Source organism: Podarcis pityusensis (assembly GCF_964106645.2).
Source record: "Podarcis pityusensis genome assembly, chromosome: 13".
Classification (NCBI taxonomy): Eukaryota; Metazoa; Chordata; class Lepidosauria; order Squamata; family Lacertidae; genus Podarcis; species Podarcis pityusensis.
In genome coordinates, this window is record NC_138038.1 from 36054637 (window position 1) to 36078404 (window position 23768).

Below are 23768 nucleotides of genomic sequence, written 5' to 3' on the forward strand. Positions count from 1 at the left end.
TACCCAGAACTTCCACTTTATTAACTGTCCTTTCTTAGGAAAGGAAAGAAATTAGACTGGAGGTTCAGTTTGTAGCTATAAAGTAGGAATAATGTTTACTTTAACCTCAAGGCAGGAGTCTAGCAAGGGATAAAGAAGAATAGTTTTTTGCTTTTGTTTAAAAAGAGTTTCTCACATTAGGTTAGAGGGACCTACTTTTTCAGTTGTGGAAGAATGGATTGGGCAAAGCCCCATTGGGAACATAAAAAAGAAAGACAAGACTTCAGTATTCATCTGTATAATAGGATAATACAACACCTTTCCTAACAGGAGAGCAAAGGTGCCTACTTTTCCATCAGAGGAAGGACACACATAGTTGTTGATACTGCCAGAGCGTGATGAAAAAGAACTTGGATCCACGCACATGGGTGACTGGAGAGGTGTGTGAGAGCTTTAAGGAGCTGGACCTAGTCTTTCTGGCACAATATCTTATCCACCCACCCAACAGCTTCAGAAACGAACAATTCATCTGTGTGTGTGTAGAGGCTGTGGTTGAAAGACACAACCGCCGTGTCGGGATACTGTTTAAACCGGTGTAAGAATATGTGCCTAAGCAACTCACACAGTTTGACCAGACCGTTGACTGTGGCAGCAAGATTCGTTGCACCAAAGCAGGCTGTGGAGGAGGTAGTTGGGGGTTTTTTTGGTCTTGCTGTCTTCCCCTCCCATATATTACTGTGGAGGGAAGCATAGGAGAAAACGGCTCCTCACAGCCATCTGTGCTGCAAAGAGTTACTAGGCCCATCCACGCGACAGAGAAAGCAAGGCCTGGGCACATCAGCCAATGGCGGGTGCTGATGTGTGCGTCACACAAAGATGGGCCTAGGACCCTTCTAGATCACTATGGTTTTCATATACAGCGGTGTGGAGATGGATAAGATGAAGAACTGGCAGTGGCGGGGATTTTGCAGCCACCAGTGGGAGGATGCTAACAGAAAATAAAACAGGACACTTTTAAAATACTGGTTTGCAAAGGAGATGGTTGGTGGGTCCTTTTGCGAGGGGAGGCGAAGAGCTGCCCCTACTCAGCAGAAGGCGGTGGCTAAATGTTACGAAGAGCACCAAGGAGATTTGTCTGAGGTGAGTGACAAGTCAGGGAGACTCTCCAAAATGGCCAAGAAACCCTGACTGTAGGCAGTCCCACAAGGGAGTCCCACACCCCAGCAGAAAAGCCGGGAACTACTTCACTCGCCATCAGAGGACATGGCAGGGCATGATCCGGTCCACTGGAAAAGGACTCCAACTGTGTGGAAAGTTTTGCAGAGACCCCTTCTTCCCCCCATGTCCATAGGAGGTATCAGAGAGGGAGAGTCTGCGTTGACGTCTGCATGTCTTGAGCTGCTTGGTCTGCCCGCTGGTGATAGACGTGAACTGAGCAGGTCCCCATGTGCCAGAAATCCACTGCAAAGAGCCCAAAGAGAAGGAAGAGGACCATGGCCAGGGCCCATTCGCAGTAGGCCGACTCAGAATGCAGCTTCAGGAAAAAGAGCACAATCGCTGGGATTAAAGGAGTCAAGGAAAAAGGAGCCAGAGCCGGTGCATCTGTTATTCCCAAAAGAGATATAGGTTGCACACACACCATGCATTTAAAGCATGTAGCTTCCTCCACAGAATCCTGGGAACAATAGTTTACCCTTCACAGAGCCACAATTCCCAACACCCTTAAACTACAGTTCCCAGGTCTTTTATTATTATTATGGGGTAGAATGTGCTTTAAATGCACGGTGTATATGCAGCCCTAGGCAAGACTGAGGAGAGGCCAGACCTAGTTCCACTTTGTTTTTGGATGTGGGGCAGGACTCTTTCACAAGATGCATTTGGTAGGCCGCAGCCTCCTTAACGGCCACTGTTACCAGCTTGAGAGGGAAAACTGGCAAGCAAGCAGTGACAACAGCAGGAGATGTTGCTGCTTCTCATTTGCCCGTCCCCCTTGGGCCAGTGGGTGGGTGAGCAAACAAACAGGCAACAACAGAGCTAGCAAACTGCTGCCAGTGGTGTCTGCTCCGTCCCCTCATGCCAGGCTAAGGGCATTTGCCTGGCCATGCCAACTCCTGGCACCGGCCTCAGAAAAGTCCCAGGTTCTGGGCTGCCTGGGCTCCTAATGAATACTAAGAACATTTTTTAAAGAAATTTTTCGGGACCACTTGAAGCCAGTCCCTAAGGATACGAGTGAGTGTGTTTCCAGTTCTGCATAGCACTTCAAAGAAAACCCAATTGAGGCTAAACAACAACTTGGTGCAAGAGATAATAGATGTGAAACTGTGCCCTTCAACCTCCCAATCACACTATCAACTAACCCCAAGCTGCTTCATGTTCATAATAATGTAGATAATACCTGTCTCTTCCCTTAGAACACAGGAAGTTGCCTTATTCTGAGTCAGACCAATGGTCCATCCAAGCTACTAATGTCTACACAGTCTGGCAGCAGCTCTCCAGGATTTTAGGCAGGGAATCTCCCAGCCCTACCTGGAGATGCTGAGAGACTGGAACCTTGGACCTTTTGCATGCAAAGCAGATGCTCTGCCGCTGATCTATGGATCCTTATAAAAGCCCTCCGCGTACTCCGCAATTTCCCCTCCTGCATCTTTAAAGACAACGCTCTAGTTCAGGATACTGGCAATGAGAAAGGCAGAACCACAGAAGCTGAGGGAGAATCTGAGGGGCCCGATCCACCATCCTCCGTGTCTCGGCTTCACTCGGTTGGTCAGGAATGTTTGGACCCAGAAATAAAGGATGCCCACCACAAAAGCCAAGAAGGCCCCAACTAAATGGGTTTCTATCTGGTTTTTTTCCTGTAGGGGAAAGAGAACAGAGTAAATCAACAGAGAAAATCCCACCCCACCAAGGCCATTTCATGTTCTAGTTCATCGAAATCCTTTTCAATGAAATTCACAAGCCCCAATTTTAAGACAAACCACGTCCCCATCGCCTTTTTAAAGTGTGTAGAGATGTTCGGGAAACATCCTAGACCCCCCCCCCAAATACCCCACAATCTTCTGCATCCCCAGCAAAGGTGAGATGGGTGGGCCTCTTCTGACCACCCCTGTCATTTAAGGACCATCCCTACTGAGACCTCCTCCTCTTCATTGTGGTCTTGTCAAGGGGGCTTGTCAACCCCCCTCCCCATCTGCAGCTTCTTACCTGGAAATTGCCCACAATAGAAGACCCGAGGGCACAGAGTAGGCCGAAAATGAGCCCAACTAGATTTAAACGGGAATGACAGCCATAATCCCGCACCTGTTGGTATTTCAGAAAGCAGATCACCGCGCCTGGAAGAGATGTCAGTTATTGAGGCTGATAAGATCCATCCTTTCATTTGCTGTCCCAGAGCCACCACATGGTCCATACATGTCACTGAGAGGCAGACTCTCAAGTAGAAGACAGCCTTTCCCTCCATAAATTTGCCTAATATTCTTTTAAAGCCATTCAAACTGGTGTCCTATCATTACATACTGCGGTAGCAAATTTCATATTTCAACTATGTGCTGGGAGAGAAGTTACCTTATTTTCTTTCATCTGCCCTGAATCCTCAAAAACCCTTTGGGGTCTTGTATTATGAGAGAGGGAAGAAAGCCTCTCTCAATCCGCTTTTTCCAATGATAATAATTCTGTACACCTGTATCATATCCACCCGCTTGCCTTTCTTCTAGACTAAAAAGTCTCAACCTTTCCTCATGATTCAGTTGCTCCAATCCCACCGTTATTTTGATCGTAGAAGAAGAGTTTGGATTTGATATCCGGCTTTATCACTACCCGTCACATTCTCCTTTCCCTTCCTCCCCCACAACAAACACTCTGTGAGGTGAGTGGGGCTGAGAGACTTCAGAGAAGTGTGACTGGCGCAAGGTCACCCAGCAGCTGCATGTGCAGGAGCGGAGACACGAACCCAGTTCCCCAGATTGCAAGACTACCGCTCTTAACCACTACATAACACCTGGCTCCTTTGCCAGGACTACATTATCCTGTTTAAGGTGCATCTTCCGAAGTGTCGTTGCAGCGCAGATTTGTTGAAAGGGCTTACAGGCCTGGTGGTTTTCTTTTCAACTCCTTCCCCAATGAATCCCTAACACGGCATTCGTTCCCCTCCACACATGCACCTGCTGCACCGACACCATCCTAACTGGGCATCCTCCACAGACAGAAATATGGACAGTTATTGACCAGAGCTAAGAATTAAAATGGGAGAGGAATGAACCTCAGGCTCAGGGGACAAATGTGACCCTCCTCATCTCTTTATCTGGCTCTCAAGAGTCTCCTCAGGCCACACATCTTTCCAGCCCCTCACAGGCTTGGCTTTGCATCTTCCTTGAGTGTTTTTGCTAGAGGCGTCCTTGCACTCAGACAATGCCTCTTGGATGGAGAATAGAGAGGCGTGTGTGTATGAATCTCTGTAGAAACCAGCCTACTGTACCAAAGGTAAAATTTGCATTAGTTGCTCCACCCACTTTTGCCCATGGCCCCACCCACCACTGGCAAGTGGCCCCTGGAAGGTTGCCCAGAAAGGCATGTGGCCCTTTGACCAGGAAAATGTGCCCTGCCCCTGAACTAAAAGGTTAGGGCTGTCCCTGATTAAATATGGAGCATTGGAGGCACATGGTGGCAAAAGGAAAGAGACCAAGAGAGACAGGGCTTACCTAGAAAAGCTCCTAGATTAAGAACTTGACCAAAGACACAGCTCTGGGGTGGGGAGGAGCCACATGTGCTGGAGGAAGACAAGGGGGGGGGGATTCATACAGATTGCAGCTGAGTTTAGAAGTTGGCCCCTTAGACTCCCCCCAGCCCATCAATAGAAGCAATTCAGTACACAGAAACAGCCCTAGTTCATTGGTCCTCCTCAGCTAGTGTGGTGGGACCCACAACTGGATTGCAGCCTCATCCAAAGTGGGTCACAGCACAGCTGCGCTGCTACCATCCATATACAGGATAGAGTATAAAATAAAAGAGAGAAATTGGTCTCCAGGTGTGTGTTTGGGGTAAAGGGGAGTCCTAGGGCTGAAAATGATGCACACCGATTGCTGGGTAGTCTAGTTAGGCCTGGATAGGGCAATATTCCATCCTTCTTCTCTAGGCTGGTCCAGGCCCTCTTGCTGCCTGAAGTGAAGGACACAGTGGCACATCCTCCCCATCACACACCCCAAAGCCATTTTGGATGGGTCTGATGGAAGTCGTAGACCGGAAGATCTGGAGAACATCAGGTTGGCTATGGCCCGCCTGTTACACAAGGCTTGAGGCTGTCACTCAAAAGGGTTCTCTTCAATACAGAGAATAACTTGACTTCCTGAAAAGATGGAAGCTAGAGAAGGGTGGGTTTTTTTGAGGGGGGGGGGTTGGAAGACTTTCTCAGAAACCCAGTCAAGCCATACCTGATATATGGAAAAGCTTCTGTGATGTTTACAGATCCATTTGCAACAGCCATGGCATACCTGAAAAAGGGGGGGGGGGGGGTTTGGAATCTCATTAATTGGATGGAGTTGCCAGACTAACGCTTGTTTTTCAAATTCTTCCCAATAAGTTTAAAGTATACTCTGTCACACACTTAGTCCCTGTTTTTTTATTTTTGAATAATATTATATCACTACACTTTGTAGCCAAGATTGTTCTTCATCAAACAAACTTGCCTGTCAAGAAAAAAAGAAGAAAAGTGGGGGGGGGGGAGCAGGGAAATGGCATATGAAGGAGAAAAGGGGCAGCAAAACAACAACAAATCTCTAAAGTACTGTACAGTGAACAGATTAAAATATAAACATGTACATTGTCATTCCAAACATGTAAAAACAAAGCCCACCTCTCAATAAATTTCCTTCCTTTATTATTATGTATTGCATTTCTCTACTATAACTGATTGGTTAGGAAAACCTGGCAAACTATCTTAATGATAAAACTTACACAATTACTCACTACACACACACACACACACACACACACACACAACACACGGTGCCTCCAGACTGTCTCTGCTTTAAGGTGGGATTTCATCCAAAGTGGCAAATTCTGGTTGCACAATTATAGTCGCACAACAAACCTGCTCCACTACCCCCCAAAGATGGGCCTTTTTGCAATAAGGAAAGTGGGTGAGGACACTTCCTTTGAAGCAACATCATCTAACCTCCAAATGAGTGCTTGTCATTTGCCAACATCTTCTCATCTCCCTGCAAACAAATCAGAGCGAATGCCCAATTCACTTGAAAGTGCCCCCGAGTTCATGGGGCAATTTCCTTGCAAAGAGAGAATCCTGGAGGCTTGTGGGTGGTTGCTGTTTTAGTGTGCAAAACAGAGGGAGAGAGACAGCTACGGAGCTAGCCTCCAAGCACCTGGGAGTAGAGGGAAGCAGTAGACCTGGCAGTGCCGCAATAGAAATTAAAGGCTGCCCACCCTAACTACACCTCTGCACATTTTGTCCTGTGGCACAAAGCGCAAGTGCTGCCAAATCAATGGCTACTAGCCATGGTGGCTCTGCTCTGTCTCTGTGGCCAGAGGCAGTAATGCTTCTGAATACCAGCTGCTGGAAACCACAGGAGGAGAGAGGGCTCTTGTGCTCAGCTCCTGCTAGATGCCCTGCTTCCCATGGGGATCTGCTTGGCCCCTGGGAAAACAGGATGTTGGACTAAATGGACCACTGGCTCGTCATATGATCTTAGCAACACCTGCACACCAGATGAAATTGAGCCAGCTAACCTAGTTGGCAGGCATTTGTTACGAATAGAGGACTTTAAAAACAGCACCACCACAGAGGTCCAGATCCTTTGCATATGGTGACCAAGTTGGCTCACGAAAGGTTAGCAAGCTAGGTGTGTGTGTCACTGTATGGTTGCCAGCTTGCAAAAGAAGAGGAAAGAGAAAGCTCTTGTCCCTTTAAAATAGGAATTTAATTAAGTCTGAAATTTGGCCCCGAACTTTATCTGATCATAGTGCGGTTTCCATGGAGTTAAAAGGTAGAGAGGTTAAAACAGCCAGATGGAGAATGAATGAATATTTATTTAATGATCAAAGGATAGTAAATAAGGCTATAGAAACAATTGAAGAATACTTTAGGTGGAATTTAAATGGAGAAACTTCCATAGAGACGGTGTGGGACGCAGGAAAAGCGGTCATGAGGGGTTTTTTGATTCAGAAAAATACCCAATTAAGAAAAGAAAAAGAAAAAAAGAAAGAGCAGATTTTAACACAGATTATGGAAAATGAAAGAAAATTAACTGTTAACCCTAGTGAAGAAAGTTTAAAACAGAACTTAAAAATACTACAAGCTAAATTTGCTACAATAATTAACCAAGAGATAGAGTGGAAAATTAAGAGGATGAATCAAAAGAACTTTGAGTCCGCAAATAAGATAGGGAAATATCTAGCGTGGCAGTTGAGAGAAAGGAAGAAGTTGAGTACGATCAGTAAAATAAAAGAAGGAGATATGATTATGGAAGAACCAAAAGAAATAAAAAGAATATTCCAAAGATATTATAAGGATTTGTACAAAAGAGGAGAGGAAACAGAACAAGAAATAGATCAATTTCTGCAAAAACATCATCTGGAACAAATTGTAGAAGATGAAAGAGCAGCACTAGAGGAGAAAATAACACAGGAAGAGATAAAAAAGGCTATTAAAAAGATGAAAGCTGAGAAGGCGCCGGGACCGGACGGCCTTCCGGCCAAATATTATAAAATATTAATTAACCAAATATCACCAGTGCTGGGAGAGGTTATGAACAATATATTGAGAGAAGGAAAGATACCTAATACCTGGAAGGAAGCCTATGTTATATTGATCCCTAAAAAAGAGGTGGACACTATGGAAGTAAAGAACTATAGGCCAATCTCATTATTAAACAATGATTATAAGCTATTTGCAGACATAATGGCGGAAAGATTAAAGAAGGTCTTGATTAATAAAATTCATGGTGATCAAACAGGATTTCTCCCAGGGAGACAATTACGGGATAATGTAAGGAATTTGATTGACATTATTGAATACCTGGACATGAAAATAGACAGAAAAGCCGCACTGGTTTTCATAGACACCGAAAAGGCATTTGACAATGTTTCCTGGAACTTCCTAAAGAAGGTTTTGGAAAGGATGGGAATTGGCGAAAAATTTAGAAGAGGCATTGAAGCAATATACAAAGAACAGAAAGCAAAGCTGGTGATAAATAATAATACAACAGAATATTTTAACATTTATAAAGGGACCAGACAAGGTTGCCCCCTGTCCCCCTTATTATTTATTGTAATTTTGGAAGTACTTAATAAGAGACTGAGGGAGGCAACAGAAGTGAAAGGAATTAGAGTAGGAAAGAAGGAATTTAAAATTAAAGCCTTTGCCGACGATATTGTTCTGACTTTGGAAGATCCACAAGATAGTGTAAAAGAAGCATTACAAAAAATTGAGGAATTTGGAGAGGTGGCAGGTTTTAAGGTAAACAAGAATAAAACTAAAATGCTGGTTAAAAATCTAACTAAGGAAGAAATGAAAGATCTAGAACAAAAAGTGGAAATCATGGTGGTGAAAAAAGTGAAATATTTGGGAGTGTGGATCACGGCAAAAAACATAAACCTATATAAAGATAATTACGAAGTTACATGGAAAAAAATAAAGAAAGATCTGGAAATATGGGGGAGGATGAAATTTTCCTTTTTAGGGAAGATAGCAGTGGTTAAAATGAACGTTTTGCCGAGGATGTTGTTTTTATTTCAAACTCTTCCAGTTATTAAAGGTTTAAAACAATGTAAAGAATGGCAGAGAACCCTGATGAAATTCATCTGGCAGGGGAAAAGACCAAGGATTAAACTGAAAATACTAACTGATAAAAAGGAAAGAGGAGGTTTTGCTCTCCCAGATCTGAGCCTATATTATGAAGCAGCGTGCCTACTTTGGCTAAAAGATTGGATAAAATTGGAGAACAGAGACCTACTAGATTTAGAAGGTTTCAATAATCGGTATGGGTGGCACGCATATCTCTGGTACGAGAAGGTGAAAGTCCACAGGGCTTTCTTAAACCATATTTTCAGAGGACCAATATATCAGGTCTGGGAAAGAAATAAGAACCTTCTCGAAAGAAAAACACCATGGTGGATTTCACCAGTAGAGGTCTTAACAATAAAAAAAAACAACATGGAAGGGAAGACAGCCACCTACGAAGATTTGGTAAGAAAATCAGAACAAGGGCTTAAACTTAAACCGTATGAGGAAATAAAGGATCAATTCACCGGTTGGCTACAATATCATCAGGTGAATGATATGTTAAAACAAGATAAAAGAAAAATGGGCTTTGAGGACAAGAAATCAAAATTCAATATAGAAATAATAGAAGGCAAAAACAAAACATTGTCTAAATTATATGACATATTACTGGAATGGCATACAAAAGACGAGGAAGTCAAAGAGGCAATGATTAAATGGGCAATTGACTTCGGTTATAACGTCGAGTTTGAAAAGTGGTTGAAATTGTGGAATAGAGATATTAAATTTACGGCCTGTACGAGTTTGAGAGAAAATGTTTGGAAAATGCTCTATAGATGGTATCTTACGCCGGCAAAATTGGCTAAAATCTATAGATCAGAAAATAAGACATGCTGGAAATGTGGTGAAGTGGAGGGAGACCTCTACCATATGTGGTGGCAATGCAACAAGGTGAAGGTTTTTTGGGAAGCAATTTATAATGAACTTAAAAAAGTTTTTAAATATACTTTTCCCAAGAGACCTGAGGCCTTTTTGCTGGGAATAATGGGTAAGGAAATAAAAAATGAAGATAAAAAAATATTTCTCTATGCCACCACAGCCGCAAGAATTATGCTGGCACAAAACTGGAAAATAGAAAATATTCCTAACATAAGTGACTGGCAGGTCAAAATGATCAACTATGCCGAGCTAGATAGATTAACAGGCAGAATACGAGACCAAGACGACCAGAAATTTCAAAAAAATTGGAGTAAATTTTGGAATTATATTGGAACGGATATATAGGAGGAACTGGCGGTATTAGAAAAACTTTATCAGCTAATAACTATAAACTTTAATAAACTAATTACGCAATCCGAGATTTATTTGATACTTACCAAAAGGGTGAAGGGAAGTCAAAGGCTAAGGAGAGCCTAATGGTTATATTATTATTTTTTGTATGATTGTATGTTTCTTTTTTGTAGAGTATGAAAATAGGATGAATAATTTATGTTAAAATGTTTATTTATGTATTTGTTAGTTCTTTTTTCTTTTCTTTTTTTTTTGTACAAATTTTGAATAAAAATTTACTTGCCAAAAAAAAAAAAAAAAAAATAGGTATTTGGCGTGCAGATCTCAGCAAGCGAAGCGCCTTTGCGGTGAGCTGCAATCAGCTGCCAATTGCTGCAGATCAAAATGCTGTTAAAGGGGTGAGTTCCACGTTGGCACCCTGCTCTGTTTGAACAAAGTCCCCTTTTCCACTAGGAATTTGACCTGCAGGCAGGGGAAAACTTTGCTGGGTTGTAATTATCTCGTATTGCAAAAAAGAACGCAAGAAAACTGTCTTGCGTCAGGCCCAACTATTTATCTGTCATCTGTATTAGATACTATACTATGACTGACGGCAAATCTCCAGGATCTCAAAGAGAGGCCGTTTCTATCACCTGTGACCTGATCCTTTCACCTGGACCCGCCAGTGACGGAACACTGAAGCTTAGCTCAGGGACAAAGCTTCTGCCTCGTATGCAGAAGTTCCCAGGTTCAATCCCCGGTGCCTCCAGGTAGGGTGGGAGAGATCCTCCATCGGAGACATTTAAGAAGCACTGCTAGTCACTGCAGACAATCCTGCACTGGATGGACTCAGTACAGTGGTACCTCGGGTTAAGTACTTAATTCGTTCTGGAGGTCCGTTCTTAACCTGAAACTGTTCTTAACCTCAAGCACCACTTTAACTAATGGGGCCTCCTGCTGCCGCCGCCGCGCCGCCAGAGCACGATTTCTATTCTCATCCTGAAGCAAAGTTCTTAACCTGAAGCACTATTTCTGGGTTAGCGGAGTCTGTAACCTGAAGCGTATGTAACCTGAAGCGTATGTAACCCAAGGTACCACTGTATAAGGCAGCTTCTTAAATTCAGATGTTCTACCATTGAGCCACGCTCTCCCTATACCAGATTGGAGTTGACATGATCCCATTTCCCAAAATCCAGCTCTATCACTGCTGGGCTTAAAGCAAGCACACAAAAACACACACACCCCACATCCCACCTGAGAGTCAACCCACTCCGCTTTGCTTATTGTTACTCACACAACCCAGAAGCCGACAATACCTCCTACAGCTAGGAGCACAGGAAGGAGAGCCCAAAGCCACATGGTGGCGGAAGACCTAAAGGCAAAAAATATAAGGAAACCATCAAGAACAGCCTGAGATTCTTGGGTTCTTTGGGAACAAGGTGGGATAAAGCTGAAGGAAGCCTGGGGAGGAGACCAGATCCCTGGACTCTAGGGACCCATTGTGACTTGGTGGGCTTGAAAGAGCAGCAAGGCTGAATCCTAAAATTTCGGGGGTTTGGGAAGTAGGTTAGGTCACAGCAAGCCAGGATTCCTGGGTTCTCTGGCTAAGCTCTTGATAACTGGAAAACTCTGCTACGTCCAAGGGGCCTTATCGCTCCTCACTGCCTTGCTCTGCGCTACAGGAATCAAAACAAACAACAACACTAGAAAGACTTCTGCTAATGGTATACTAATAAACTTCCCCCGCCACGCCCCTCACTCAGCCACCACCCAGCAGGGCTGAGCTCCTGCCAGTAATCAAAGCAAAAGATTTTAAAGCAAAAGTCCATGGGAAGGTGCGGAAATGCCCTGAAATCAGAGCAACACCCTAGCTACATCATCACTCAGAGACTGGCATAGACCTTGCTGCAAATTATACTGCGCAGCAGCAACCAGGGGCTTCCTTGTAGGGCTTCCAAGCAGGGAGTTTGAGAATCAAGGTTTTTGGTTTCTGTTTCCCTTCTGAGTCTTCAGGAATATCGCGGGATTCCTTACCCAGAAATTATCTGCTAGCTGCGTCCTTTTTCCTTCGCTCAGGAGCACGTCTTTCTCCCTAGCAGGTAGCAAGGTTAGTGTGCCAGCGCTCCTTCCAATAAACCTGTCCCAACTCCATCTCTGGGACGGGGCAAAGGGCACTGTGAGGGCGCTATCTGCCTGTGACTTTTGTCCCCAAGGCGTGCCATTCTGCTGCCACACAGATGGCGCTTGGAGAAAGAGGGACCACTCTGCGGCGTGACGCAGTTTATCAGTGCAACATGTGCTTTTCTAATGGAGAACCACGGTTACTGGGTTCCTTACGAGGGATCGCTCCAGACTGGCATTTTTCGGCGTGGATCTCTTCGGCAGCATGCCAGTGACACAATAATAGTGCATCAATGGTGGAATAATACTGGACTGTCCACACACACTGTATCAGTTGTGATGCTCCATCAATGTTACCACATTTATTGCCACCTGCAGAGGCGCTCTTGCACTATAGCGCCACAAAAGTGAGAGAACGAGAACTGTGGAACATTTGCATTGGTCTTGAAAGGCTGCAGGGTTTCAACAGGAAGTTATGGGATGCGTGCTGCTAGGAAGTGAAGCAGTATGCCCTCCCTGAAACTTCTGCGAGTGCAAGTATTATTGAAAGTGGTATCGTGCATAACTGCCATGTTGAACACAAATTATCATGGATGCACAGTAAAAAAAGGTAGTCAGGCAGGGAGAGGGAGGGAAAGGAGATCTGGGAGTACAGTGGTACTTTGGGTTAAGAACTTAATTTGTTCCGGAGGTCCGTTCTTAACTTGAAACTGTTCTTAACCTGAGGTACCACTTTAGCTAATGGGGCCTCCCGCTGCCGCTGCACAATTTCTGTTCTCATCCTGAAGCAAAGTTCTTAACTCGAGGTACTATATCTGGGTTAGCTGAGTCTGTAACCTGAAGCATCTGTAACCTGAAGCGTATGTAACCTGAGGTACCACTGTATAGGATTAGAGGAGTGAATTTGTCGGAACCAGGAAGGAAGACTGCTGGGTTATGGCGAGGTTACCAGGAGCCGGAATAGGTCAGCATATCCAGAGTAACATTCTGGAAGTGGTGTCTTGAAATAAGAGAAGAGAGGAGCATCACGTTCTGTACCTCTGGCAGTAAAAAGTTTTGGGATGTACCTATTGCTGCAGCAGCATAAGTTCTGCTGCCACCAACGCAGCTGTGTCTAATATTAGTCTGCCGGCTGCAAGGTAAGTTCACCTGTTGCCGATGTAGCTTACCTGAGGTGTGAGAAGTTCTTTGGCAAGTTTCTAGGGACCTTGATCTGATGAAATTGGAAGAGGGCTCGTGGAAGTCCTTGGCAGGCTGTCCAGGGCACGCAGGTACCGCAAGGCATTTTATGACCTGAGGATGAAAAGAAAAAGTTGCCGGTTGCCCTATTTTATAACCTGTGAAGTGAACCTCTGTTTAGCCTGAGAACAGTGGGCTACGGTGATTTGTGTGACACCATGGGGAGGGTTCCCTCGCATGCAAAAGTGGTGGAATCTGCTATTGTAAGGTGTAGGGGTGGCTGCTGAACCGGACAGTGTTAAAAGGGGATTGGAATTGTAGAGTTGGAAGGGACCCCAAGGGTCATGTAGTCCAACCCTCTGCAATGCAGGAATCTCATCTCAAGCATCCATGACAGGTAGTTCTTTCTGCCTAGATGCAGAAGCTCCCTATTGAAATTCATTTTGCTAGTTTGGATCCCAGTTCTCCAATCCGTTAAGATCATCTTGAATCCAGATTCTGTCTTCTGTGGCATTAGCTACCCATCCCAGTTTGGTGCCATCTGCAAAGGGCTCATCCATACTTACATTTGCTTTGCAGTTTCTAGGCACAAGTCCGCATTTTCCAGATCCGTGTCCTGGTTTGTTGTTGTTGTTGTCCTGGCGCTTTAACCCAGGAATATCCACGTTTTACTGCTGAATGGCAGTCCGCAGAAAACCCATATGGCTAGATGCGATTCCTCCAGCACTGGGATTCATGTGTGGGAGAGTTGCTCATGTCCCGCCCACATGACTCTCGTAGGCATCTGATTGGCCACCATGAAAGCAGGACGCTCGGCTTGGGCCACATTCACACCACACATTTAAAGCACTATGATACCACTTTAAATAGTCATGGCTTCCTCCCCCAAAGCATCATGGGAAGTATAGTTTGTTAAGGGGGCTGCTGAGAGTTGTTAGGAGACCCTTGTTCCCCATACAGAGCTACCATTCACAGAGCCCCCTGTAAATTGACTGATTAATTGACTGTTAATCCACTCTGAGAATGGAGAGGCGACTAGCAGAGCAGGCAAGAGTTTCCTCCATTTCTCTGCTCACTTTTTGCCTGTCCTTCTAGGAAGGGCGTTTACAAGACTGGGGCCTGAAAAAGGGTACTCCTGGAGTTGTGGAAGTACTAAAAACTCAATGATCGCAGACAGAGCGAAGAAGGAAAGGATTGCAGTTTTCTCCCCCCCAGCCCCCAACTGAAAGCTTGAATGTTTAGCTCAAGACAATAATAATTGTATAGATTGATTCCTCTGAAAGAAAGATAATAGTTGGAGAGGCCTAACAGAGACACACAGCAGGGGAGGCTGCCTTTGCAAGGATCGATGCAGAGATGGAAGATGCGCCGAATGATTCTGTACGTGGGCATTTTTTGCTTTGTTGTCGGAGAAGGTGGGTAGATGAGTCACTGAGCAAATTGACAAAATTGCAAACGTAGTTTCTGTTAACAGAGGCTGAGAGCGACAGAGACAAGAAGCTAAAGGAAAGGAATCTGGATAACTGATCACCCCCCCACCCCGGCCTTGCTATGTTTGTTTACTTATGGACGTTTCACCAATTGTAGCACAAAAGAACAATCTGTGAAATGGGTAGAGTTTGGAGCGGAATCGATCGAAACAGGGAAGCAAATGGTTTTTTTCTTAGTTGTATTGGGAGTTAGGAGGTGTCTTTTGTCAGTTCTTCCCCACTGATGCTACATTATTCAGGATTAGACTCATTTCTCCTTAATTAAGAGCACAGTAAAAATGGCCGTTTCTATATTTTATCCTAATCTTTGGCAACTTGGTGTCCTCTAGATTAAATGTGTTTGTGTGTATCCTGCCTTTTCCCCTGACAAGGACTCAAGGTGGCTTACAGATAAAATTTAGCGTCAAGAGGTTTAACAGGAGAAAAAGATATATAGCAGACACTGGTGAAAGTTGTGTTTAAGCAGGAGCACGCCACTTTTTATTTTCTCAAGAGAAGAAGTACACTTTTAAATTTTTGGGGGGGGGGGGGAATCACGTTAAAATCCAGGGGGAAATTCTTTCTACTAGCTTAAAATCTAAAACGGAGAGTTGAGCAGACAGTGTAGCCTTCCTGTTAGAAAAGGCGTAATATTTGTAAAGGTGCAGCTCATTCTTTCACCACTCGATGGAAGCACCTACCACCAAATACTTTTGATCACAAATGCTTGGTTCAGAGAGCACTGATTTAATAAAAAAATAAGGCTTGCAAAAGGGCATCTCTGCCAGAACGATCTGACAGTTGCAACATCTACACAATTCTGGTTCCAGTTGGAGGAGGCGATATGTTCCACTCCAAACAGCTGTGTAAGGCAGGGTCAGGCAGGGGATACACTGAGATTATTTGCAGTAGATCATCCTGCCTTCTGGTTCCCAGTTGTCTTGACAATAGCAACAGCTAAAATGCCGCCACCCCCAAAAAAAGGTTGCTTAAAAAACACTGAGGGAATGAGATGTTTTGAATCCCATCAGTCCCTGCCAACTACGGACAATGATCAGGAACTTGTCAAACTTCATCACACAGTGCTGGGCGGGTGGGAATCCATTTTTTTGTTTTCGCTTAGTGTGAATGCTTGAAGGGCACATCTCACAGATGCGCACTAACCTCGTTGAGCTCAGTCCCAACACCCCATTTCACCTGCGGAAGAGAAGCACTTCACTTCACACAGCGCATAATTAAGCTATGGAACTCACTGCCACAGGAGGCAGCGATAACTACTAACTTGCATAGCTTTAAGAGAGGATTGGACAAAATCACAGAGGAGAGGGCTATCAAAAGCTACTGTGAGGACAGGATATGGACCATTCGCCTGTTCCCAAAGGTATGCTCTTATGTCATCCAAGGACTACTGAAGTGCACCAGAATGGGGAAAGGCTGGCTTAAAAGAGTTTTGTGCTACGTTTTGCTGTCTTTGCTGCTTGAGCGAGAGCAGGGCAAAAGCAAGAGCCACGTGCCTTGTGTTCTAATATCAACATGTCACCCTGCAATATTTAAGGTACACCCAATGGACACTCAAAGAACGTGACCTCCCCCCCCCCCCAAGAATTATGGTTCATTATGGATACAGTGGTACCTCGGGTTAAGAACCTAATTCGTTCTGGAGGTCCGTTCTTAACCTGAAACTGTTCTTAACCTGAGACACCACCTTAGCTAATGGGACCTCCCGCTGCTGCCGCGCGATTTCTTTTCTCATCCTGAAGCAAAGTTCTTAACCCGAGGTACTATTTCTGGGTTAGCAGAGTCTGTAACCTGAAGCGTCTGTAACCTGAAGCGTCTGTAACCTGAAGTGTCTGTAACCCGAGGTACCACTGTACTGGGAATTTTTGGCCTGTGAGGAGGAAACTACAATTCCCAGCTTTCTTTGGGGAGATTTTATGTGCATAGAATGCACTTTAAATGCATGATGTGGATCCACTGGGGCCATTGAGCAGTATAACCTTTCTGATTGCTTCTGGTTGGTGTGGGCCTGGGGGCGAGCCGTTTGCTGAGAATCCTCACTTCAGGAATTTGGAGTCACTAGGTCAGCACGTACTGCTGAGACACTACCCAGGTCTAAGATTGCCTGCAGCCAAATGGTTTTATGACCCATTTTATGACTCACAGGCACCACTTATTTTAAGACTCAGTGAAGCCTAGGGGCTGAATGGTCAGCTGAGGACCCCCTTTCATTTAAGAGTGTTGTTTTTCTCAAGGTGCGGGCCCCTCCATGTCTGAGGCCTGGGGCATTTGCCCCCATTCAACACACCAGAAGTCCAAATCACTTGTTGTTGTTTAGTCGTGTCCTACTCTTCGTGACCCCCTGGACCAGAGCACGCCAGGCACTTCTGTCTTCCACTGCCTCCCACAGTTTAGTCAAACTCATGCTGGTAGCTTCGAGAACACTGTCCGACCATCTCGTCCTCTGTCGTCCCCTTCTCCTTCTGCCCTCCGTCTTTCCCAACATCAGGGTCTTTTACAGAGAGTCTTCTCTTCTCATGAGGTGGCCAAAGTATTGGAGTCTCAGCTTCAGGATCTGTCCTTCCAGTGAGCACTCAGGGCTGATTTCCTTAAGAATGGAGAGGTTTTATCTTCTTGCAGTCCATGGGACTCTCAAGAGTCTCCTCCAGCACCATAATTCAAAAGCATCAATTCTTTGGCGATCCAGCTCTCACTTCCATACATCACTACTGGGAAAACCATAGCTTTTACTATACGGACCTATAAATCACTAGAATGGTGCATTTTATGGCCCAGGAAGCAAATGGCTGTATAACCTGAACTTCTGATGTAGTCAGGGGTCTGCACCTGTATTTATGTTTAAGCAACAACAACCTTTTGGCGTCTTAAAAGACCCACATTTTCTATTTTTTTAGGAACGGAGGAAACTGCCTTATATTGAGTCCATCTAGGTCAGGATTTTCTACTGACCGCAGATATTTCCAGGCCTGCTTGGAGATACCAAATATTAAAAACTGGGACCTTTTGCATGCAGAAGCAAATGCTAGGCTATGGCTGTCCATCTGATGATGTAGACTGCTGTCGAAGAAAGCTGATGCCATAATGATTTTGTTGCTTTGTGCCTGAAGTCTTCGTTGCTTTTGCTGTAAGAGACTAACACACCTAGCCCTCCGGAAATTGTATTTACATTAAGGTTACCAGACGTCCCCGTTTCCCCGTACAAAATCAATTGCAGTTGAAAAGTGTCCCCGTATTCATTGAAAAAAATTTGGTAACCTTGATTTACATGAGCTTTTAATTCTCCCCCAAACACTGCTCTGTAAAATCCTCCAAATAAAGCTACCTAGCTTTATAACATCTAATGTTCTGTAAGGAGAGAACTGGTGCTCTGTTGATACCTTGAATGTGAGCAAACTTTTCAGAGCCATCTCTCCCTCCACCAATCCTCCATGCATTTTCTGTCACCTGTAGGGTTGCCTGCAAACCGGACAAAAAGTGTGGTTTGCTGCCATGGCATTAAGATACATATTAATGCCCGCACTGGGTAAGATCTGGAAAATCCTGGTGCAGTTGAAGGCATGGTCACCAATAGGAGGAGGAAACAACTGATTTAAAAGATCTGAATTACTTCACTTTTGGACTGATTTTACTTTAGTTTTGAAAAGGCTTCCCCATCAAGAACTCTTGCGGTGAAGTCCCATACTTAGGGTTAAGACACCACTACATTCTGTGGGATAAAAGCACATATGGGTGCATCAAAGCCCAGCTCCATTGCAGCGCATAAAGGCAGTAGGCTTTGTCAGGGGCACATCATGGCCATTTTAATTGAAAGAAAACAGTGTATTTCTTAAAGAACGTAGTTACCCTCCTGCGGCCCTGGGAAAAGAGGAGGGGAGGCTCTGTCTCTGGCAGTGGTGGGTTCAGGTTTCCGTGGCCAAGGCAAGCTCCCTGCAAATGAGTCCCCTTTCCAGAAATGCTTCATCATTGGGGGAGGGGGGGCTTTTATAATCTTTACTATAAGGGGCTGGACTGTGGGTTTGCCTGCCCACCACCTCTCACTTCATCCTTGTACAGTGGTAAAGGTAAAAGGTAAAGGTACCCCTGCCCGTACGGGCCAGTCGTGTCCAACTCTAGGGTTGTGCGCCCATCTCACTTAAGAGGCCGGGGGCCAGCGCTGTCCGCAGACACTTCCAGGTCATGTGGCCAGCGTGACGAAGCTGCTCTGGCGAGCCAGCACCAGCGCAGCACACGGAAACGCCGTTTACCTTCCCGCTATAAAGGTAAACACCGTTTACCTTCCCTATTTATCTACTTGCACTTAAGGGTGCTTTCGAACTGCTAGGTGGGCAGGAGCTGGGACCGAAAGACGGGAGCTCACCCCGCCGCGGGGATTTGAACCGCCGACCATGCAATCGACAAGCCCTAGGCACTGAGGTTTTACCCACAGCGCCACCCGCGTCCCTTGTACAGTGGTACCTTGGGTTAAGAACTTAATTCCTTCTGGAGGTCCGTTCTTAACCTGAAACTGTTCTTAACCTGAAGCACCACTTTAGCTAATGGGGCCTCCTGCTGCCGCTGCGCCGCCAGAGCACGATTGCTGTTCTCATCCTGAAGCAAAGTTCTTAACCTGAGGTACTATTTCTGGGTTAATGGAGTCTGTAACCTGAAGCATCTGTAACCCAAGGTACCACTGTAGTTCATTGGCTCACTGTCAAAAGAGCTTCACTAGCTGTTTCCTCCGATTTCCAGTAGATGGGGGCCAGTCAGGGACAAAAATTTTCACAGAGAAAGAATACTTTGTGTGTGCATCATAACCTGCTAAAAAGACGGCTGGGTTGCTCTTTTTCCTCAGTTCAGATCAAAGCTGGGTTGAGAATCCAAATTCATAGTGCAGTTGTAATGGGTGGGGAGATCTATGTATTATTATTATTTATTTTTTAAAAAAGATCAATACATATCACTTCCATCAAGTTTTTTTCTGGGTCCCAGAAAGAAGAACCTGTGTACACATTACTGGCTTAAAACACAGCTAGGTTGTTCTTTTCCTCAGTTTGGATTGAAGCTGGTTGGAGTGCAGAGTAAGCGGGTGTCTACGCGGGTGTGATTAATTTTCAGCTGCAGTAAAGCTGGATCAGGTCCATGGCTCATCTGGTCCAGCATTCTGTTCTCACAGTGGGCAGCCAGACGCCTGTGGGAATCCTGTAAGCGTTCTCTCCTCCTATCATTTCCAGAAACTGGTATTCAGAATCAAGATTGTCTCCAACCATGAAGGTAAAACATGGGTTTAAAGGGAGCCATTGATTTTAATCAAAACGCTTGTTGTTCCTTCTCTCTCTCATACGCCCAGCATCCTCCCTCTAGTTAGAAGAGGAGGGAAGGGTTGCCTTCCCCAAACTTTTGATGGCTTTTTCATTCCAAACATTCCAGACCCTCTGTTTATAGTGAAACCATATTCTGTCAAAGAGCTCCCCTAAGGCCGCCTTGGGACATGAAGAACCATTTAACATTCTTTTCTCAAATCCCAGACTATATTCTGACATCACTTGAAGGCAAAAGTACAGTGGCAAACACAGTAACAGGTCGCACTGAGAACCTTCCCTGCTTTGAAGTCTCTTGATGCTCTGCGGAGTGAATTTTGTTTGGCTTTTAGCAACTTACTTTATTGGGAAATGTATAGGATATTAAGAGAAATCCAGGGTTGAACTTAGCCCCAGTTTTGGAGGAAGAAGCTAAATGTGTCAGAGAGAAAAGACCATCTGCAAACAGCAGGGTTTCGATTGCTATTCCAAGAACATTTAACAGACAAAGGGAGGGAAGAAGCTTCTGGTATGTTGTTAGTGAAATGGTTCATTAGGTGGGGCTGGGAGAGAGAGGGAGGAATGATAACTAGATTTCTAGGGTTGCAATATTATATTCACTTACCTTTGAGTAAGCCCCACAGATTTCAACAGGACTTCCTTCTGAGTTGTCATTTATTTGTTTCATTAAAAGCACTTCTGAACCGCCAAACCTTCATCCAGTTTTCTGGGGTAAGACACTTATCCCAACTGCATTTTTCATTGTGCAGATTACACATAAGTAAACCTACAGGGTAGCCCTTCTAGAACATGGTTACAAATTGTCACCTTCATAACACCCCCAAACATTAGTCAGTTACCATTTCTTGTTTCCTTCTGGAAACAAGCATAAAATGTCCCAGAAATGCATTGTATTTTGCCATTGCATTACCCTGGCCAGAGTCAGTGGAGGCTTGTCCATTTGGGCAATTGCCCTTGGCCAGCGCCTACTCACCTGTGTTCTTACTTTCATACAGCCCAAGGAGTGGTACTGCCTTCCAACTTCCTCCTCCTCCTTCTCAGTGCTACCTTCCTAGAATTCAGCAGGTAGGAGGTTTGGAGGCAAAACTAGAATTACTTGGGTCTTTCTGCTATTGGCTCTGGCTCCACCTGCTGTTGACCTCTCCACCTTCTGACCTACCAGTCTCAGCGGTCTCCAGCCACCACTGATTGGTGGACTTCAAACAGTCTTGGCTCCCCCCCCCCCCAATCCTGGGAACTGTAGTTTGTTCAGGGTACTAAAATGGCCAGGAGCCCCCTATTCCTTTCAAAGAACTACAGTTCCCAAATGAGTTTAACCTTCTTCCTAGGGAATTCTGGGAACTGTAGCTTTGCGAGGGGATGCATGGAGTTCTTTGTCGCCAGCTGAGTGGTTAAATACAAGTTGCCAGGTAGCAGCAGCTTTGTACATAGAGATGGAAAAGCTACAAAGGGAACTGTGTTGAGCTGCCCTCTTACATATTGCCCAAAGGCGGGTCATCTAACACTCAGAGAGCGGGGTGGGTTAATTTGTATATTTAGATCATGGGTAGGCAAACTAAGGCCCATGGGCCAGATCCAGCCCAATCGCCTTCTAAATCCGACCTGCGGACAGTCCGGGAATCAACATGTTTTTACATGAGTAGAATGTGTCCTTAAAATGCATCTCTGGGTTATTTGTGGGGCATAGGAATTCGTTCATCCCCCTCCCCAATATAGTCCAGCCCCCCACAAGGTCTGAGGGACAGTGGACCGGCCCCCTGCTGAAAAAGTTTGCTGACCCGATTTAGATGCAGATTTAGAAGAGAGAACTACAATTGAAACAGAGGTATGTCACACCATAGTTGAGAAGACTGGTCCAGGTGATCTATGCTGCTGCTTAGTCTGCTCTCAAGGTGGTCTCTCTGCTTGTGCCTCTTTACCTTTAAATCAGACTTGGACCAGACCAGCCTCTGAATAAAGGGCTGTCCTATGGAGAATAGGGGACATGACCATCATGGAGAATGCTCTGCGCTCCCCCTCACCACCCTTTTTGGGGCACTTGTTCCATCTTTGTCCCACAGTCTTATTTAAAGGCCTTATTTAAAGATTGTTAAGAGTGAAATGCCGGAAGGTGTGCAGCACTGTGCAGAAGTGAGTTATACCTAGATGTGTGTGTGATACATCCATTTCGGCAGGAAGAAAGTCACTCCAGGACTGGTAATACACAGTACAGTGGTACCTCAGGTTAAGAACTTAATTCGTTCTGGAGGTCCATTCTTAACCTGAAACTGTTCTTAACCTGAGGTATCACTTTAGCTAATGGGGCCTCCCACTGCTGCTGCGCTGCTGCCACGCGATTTCTGTTCTCATCCTGAAGCAAAATTCTTAACCCTAGGTACTACAGTGGTACCTCAGGTCAAGTACTTAATTCGTTCCATCATCCTTCAGATGTGCCACCACACATACCAAGCACCCCTCTAAGGTGCCAAACCTGACATCACCTGTCCTGCCACAGACACCAGGAAGGTGTTACCTGAAACACAATACTCCAGACACAAAACCCATCTCCAGTGTGGAATGCAACCCTGCCTGAACAAATAAAGGTGTCAAGGGATGTCTTCCTGACAAAAGGATATGTAGATATTATCATTGACTTGTGTGAAGGTGAATACTTGAACCATGCATGATTGACAGGGGCATGTCAGAAATCTCAGATACCTAACACCCCCCACCCCTTTCTATGGCATGTTGGTGATGTTCTGATGACGCTGTTAAATATTTTATGGGAAACTTTAGAAAACTTGAAAGCTTCATGGTTCTTGTTCTTCTCTCTGCATGCTTTGAGGGTTTGAACCTTTGTTGAGACAAATAAAGATCAGGCCTCCTGGCTGCTGTTTGATTCTATATTTGTTTGGCTGTGTCTGTACTGCTTGAACCTGACCGATTCAGAAATCCGCAGGAGGAAGTTGGGAAAACGCTTTAAGTATAGTGCACCCCAAGAATTTGACTTTATCAGTGTGCAAAAATTCTGGGCTTCTCCATTAATTTCTATGGGCAGCTCCCTCTTCACGCTAAAGCACGAAAAAGCCTCAGAGCAACCGGAAGCTCTTCTGTACGCCTCTCTTCCGGAACTTTACGGATCAGATCGTGTTGGGAGGAAGTTGTCTGAGTGACAGCAAAGCGGACCACTAATATTTGCTACTCGACAGGGAAACGGCAAATAGATCAGGCGGACCAATAGAAAGCGCTAGCATTTTGGCGGGAAATTTCAAATGTCAGGATACTTAATAAGAGACGGTAGAGGGAACATTAGTCCATGGTGCCCCCGCTCCCCAGCAGCTATTAAAACGGAATAAAACAGCGACTGGCACCGTTGGCCCTGGTGTGACGAAGATCCAACTGAGGAAGCGGAGAATTGCGGCGAAGAGCAGTGAATGGCCCAATGGATGCCGGAAATGTGCGTGAAGCATTGATAAGCGTCTTATTTGGCCAATGACAAGCCAGGTGAGGTGGGGCTTCTTGGTATCGGCGGCAATAGTTATTTGACATCCAGTTATCCAATGGGAAAGGCATGATGTTTCTGGAATTCCAGCGGCCATTGAGTTGGGCAGCGGTTCTTCCCAAAGGGCGCGACTGAAGGAGGAACTTACGAAAATTTGACAGACACCAAATTCTCCCAATAGGGGGCTGAGGAACCGGGCCGCGTCCTCATTCGACTCTGTAAGGCGG

General features: G+C 45.2%; 1 protein-coding gene across 2 annotated transcripts; it reads right to left on the minus strand.

Annotated features, from left to right (window-relative positions):
• TMEM150B (transmembrane protein 150B) lies at positions 1-23543 on the minus strand. Of its 2 annotated transcripts, XM_080976295.1 has the most exons (8): positions 20665-23543; positions 13267-13390; positions 11271-11348; positions 5403-5462; positions 4674-4741; positions 3181-3308; positions 2654-2831; positions 1-1536 (listed from the first exon to the last, which is right to left on the minus strand). In XM_080976295.1, the coding sequence occupies exons 2-8, from the start codon at positions 13380-13382 to the stop codon at positions 1337-1339; spliced, it is 828 nt and encodes a 275-aa protein (XP_080832421.1). In that variant the 5' UTR covers positions 13383-13390; positions 20665-23543; the 3' UTR covers positions 1-1336. The 2 variants fall into 2 exon arrangements, with proteins under 2 accessions (XP_080832421.1, XP_080832422.1); XM_080976296.1 differs by lacking the exons at positions 13267-13390; positions 20665-23543 and adding an exon at positions 12011-12122.
• Positions 23544-23768: the final 225 nt, after the last annotated feature.

What these genes read in the sequence shown, in the direction of transcription:
- TMEM150B (XM_080976295.1), bottom strand. Translation starts at nt 13,382, where the DNA reads ATGCCTTGCGGTACCTGCGTGCCCTGGACAGCCTGCCAAGGACTTCCA. An exon ending in AAGAACTTCTCACACCTCAG is followed by an intron (nt 11,349 to 13,266) that starts GTAAGCTACATC and finishes TTTTGCCTTTAG; the next exon opens with GTCTTCCGCCACCATGTGGC. An exon ending in CTATTGTGGGCAATTTCCAG is followed by an intron (nt 2,832 to 3,180) that starts GTAAGAAGCTGC and finishes TTTCCCCTACAG; the next exon opens with GAAAAAAACCAGATAGAAAC.